At 44.0% G+C, this 3,233-nt stretch overlaps 1 protein-coding gene across 1 annotated transcript; it reads right to left on the bottom strand.

Moving 5' to 3' along the window:
• Positions 1-361: 361 nt before the first annotated feature.
• Positions 362-2,809, bottom strand: LOC102307756. Its single transcript, XM_042216916.1, has 2 exons — positions 1,614-2,809; positions 362-1,375 (listed from the first exon to the last, which is right to left on the bottom strand). Exons 1-2 carry the CDS (start codon positions 1,894-1,896, stop codon positions 876-878), a joined length of 783 nt encoding a protein of 260 aa, XP_042072850.1. The 5' UTR covers positions 1,897-2,809; the 3' UTR covers positions 362-875.
• Between the last annotated feature and the right edge of the window lie 424 nt (positions 2,810-3,233).

The following is a 3,233-nucleotide window of genomic DNA, read 5'->3' as shown; positions in this document are numbered from 1 at the left end:
CAACAACCTGATGCCCTTTGCTGCTAAAGTGACAGTGTCTGTAAGTGTCCATAGTGAATTTAAGGTGCTACAATAACAGTTGTTGTCCATTTATGCATTGAGAAGTCTCACAGCTTCTGGAATGAAGCTGCTTCTCAGTCTGGTGGTGTTGCATTTAATGCTCCTAAATAGTTGGGGGTTTTTTGGGGTTTTTTTTTTTTTTGAACAAACAGAAATGACAAGTAATAAAACAATACAATAAATAATACTAGAAGTAGAGTGTAACAACCTGAGTACCAGTATGGAGTATGGGTTTAGAGTGTAGGTATAAATATGGGTGTAAAGAAAGACTTTAGCAGCAAAGGGCATGGTGACCTGCATTGATAAAGTGATAATAAGTGTCAATAATGGTTGAGGTGCTACAATATCAGTTCTTGTCCATTTATGCATTGAGAAGTGGTGGGTTTGCATTTAATGCTCCTCAGCCTCCTGCCTGAGGGGAGCGGGACAAAGAGTGTGTGTGCTGGGTGAGTGGGGTCCTTCATGATACAGGTGGCCCTCTTTCTGCATCTGGAGGTGTATATGTATGTGACGGTTGGGAGGCTGCCTCCGTCCACTCTCTGAGCAGCCTTCACCACCCTCTGTAGAGCTTTCCTCTCTGCCACGGTGCAGTTTCCGTGCCACACATTGATGCCAGAGCACAGAACACTCTCCACCGCACTGCTGTAAAAGGAGATGAGGACTGAGCTCCTCAGTCCCGCATGCCTCAGCCTCCTCAGGAAGTAGAGCCTCTGGTGAGCTTTCCTGATCAGGCTGGAAGTGTTATTTTTCCAGGTGAGGTTGCCATCCAGGTACGTACCAAGGTACTTGTAGCTGGGTACTACTTTGACTGCAGATCATCCGAAGTGCAGGGGTGTGTGCGCGTGTCTTCCCCTCCTGAAGTCCACAATCATCTCCTTCGTCTTCTTCTCATTTAAGCAGAGATTGTTTTGCTTGCACCAGTCCTCCAAGAGTTCCACCTCCTTCCTGTAGCCGGTCTCATCATTGTTTGTGATGCATCCCACCACAGCTGTGTCATCTGCAAACTTTACGATATGACAGCCTGGAGGGTTGGGTGTCAGAGTGACATCAGGGATCATTGTGGGGTGTTGGTGACAGTTGTTTGCTTCCAGGTCATATCTGTCTCTTTGTTCAGCAGCAGGAGATTCAGAGTTCAGAAAGCTCTCAGACATTTCGGTCTTTGCTTCAGCAGGGGGATGATGTGAATCCTGACTGTTTTGTTTATGTATTATGTAGACCAAAAAAACAACAACGGCAGCAACAAGAAGCACCACAAAAACAGTCAGACCGACGATCAGTCCAACAGATCCATCCTCTGTGGCTCCTCCTGTCTGACCTGCAGGTGAGAAACAGGTGTGAGGTGTCAGCTGTCAGGTAGGTGATGAGTGAAGAACAGAACAGAATCCATTTCCTCTTCAAACTGCTGTCAGACATTATCTACTGCACTCTGATCACATCACTCAGACCAGCTGCTTTCTACAAAGTCTCATCAACAACATCTTTAGAAACAAACATCAACAACCAGGAAGCAGCTTCACCTCTGATCACACACACACTCAACTCTACTCACTCACCTGGAGGATCAACATGAAGGTAGATGATGCTGATGGGGTCACCACTGAGATTAGCTCTCTTTCTCCGGTTTGTTTCTGGCTTGACACGACACTCGTATGTTCCTGCATCATTAATCGTCACATTCTTCAGAATCAAAGACACGTCTCCATCCTTCATCTGTCTGTCCTGCAGATCCACCCGGTTCTTAAAAGATGGATGCTGGTTGTGTGAATTAAAGTGACCGTCTCGATACAAAAGCACATATTGATCCCCCAGGTCAAGTCTGCTCCACTCTACAGTCATATGAGGATGTCTGTTGTTTGGAGCTCGGCATAGAAGAGTGATGTTCTTCTGTCCAGATTCAGCTGTGATGTTTTTCTGACCTGAAAGTGGAAACAACACAGAACAGAGAGGTTAAAGGTCTACGGTCGACTTCCAAAGTTCACTAACTGTATAATGTTTAGTAATACTGACCAAAATAATCCTGATTATGGTTTTGGCTGTTCTGTGCTCAACTTCTGTTTAAATCATGTTAGGGTGAATTGTTTTCCCTCTTTAAAATTGCAACATTTCACTCAGTGCAGTTAAATGGCCTCCCCTAGAGCTTGATAACCACTGAAACCTTTACATTCAGTTCCTGTCACCCCACTGAGCATCATTACTCAGTTGTACTTGTTTGTGTCAGGTTTAGTTGGTAGTTTGGAGAGTGCCATCTGGCCAGTGCCAAAAATTAAACAAAATCTGTATTTATTTGCCAATACAAGTATCTCACAGTGATAAAATCCCTGTGGTTGTTCTTCACTTTATCCAAGAAATGTAAAAACAAAAAACAATACAAATATCAAGAAAAACTACATTTGTACCACCGCCAAAACATTTGGCCACAACTATACAGGAAATATTTATGCTTCAAAAAGTTCTCAGCTTTAACTATCACTGATGTAAAAGTTGTATAAAGAGAGAATGAGTGATAAAACAGCTGATGCATTAACATGTCATTTCAAAATCTGCTTAAAACCTCAGATTTGACTCTATTACAGATCACTCTGTTCACATAAAACACACATCCAAGGTTTTTTGGTGGTTGTCTACCCCAACTCTGTAGGGTGAGAGGCAGGGTACACCCCGGACAGACCACAAGTCTATCTCCAACACACAGAGCCACACCCGCCTGTGTTAATCAGGTTTGAACGGGCTCTGCCGTCGACCTGTTCAGATCGTTGCTCAAAATGACTGTAGAATAAAGACCTATAAACTCCGGCGCCGAGGCACATAGGCATCTACGCGCCTGCGCTCACTAATCATGGGCGGGGCTTTAACTCGTGGGCGGGGCATTTTCACACTACGCTTAGCAACAAATGACTGTAGAAAAGTTTATCGGTCGGGTCGTCGCGGGGGCGTATATTCTCCTGCTATATATATGGAACTGTGGAACTGTGTTTTAGCGTTATCGACGTTTCTAGACAGAAGTGTGGATATAAGAACGTTAAGCTTCAGCTTGTGACGGTAAGCAGGGACTATTTATACACATACTCTCCTGACTGTGAGCCTCTTACACGCACTTGTTTTATTTTATGCACTTTTTTGAGATTTTTAAACTGTATTTTCCTTTCAAACAGTTTCCACACCGAGTTTGTTCG

Source organism: Haplochromis burtoni, unplaced genomic scaffold (genome assembly GCF_018398535.1).
Source record: "Haplochromis burtoni strain Fernald_Lab_line unplaced genomic scaffold, NCSU_Asbu1 Contig_1343, whole genome shotgun sequence".
Taxonomy (NCBI): Eukaryota; Metazoa; Chordata; class Actinopteri; order Cichliformes; family Cichlidae; genus Haplochromis; species Haplochromis burtoni.
The sequence above is the reverse complement of the archived record's forward strand: the minus strand, read 5'-3'. Positions and strand labels throughout refer to the sequence as shown.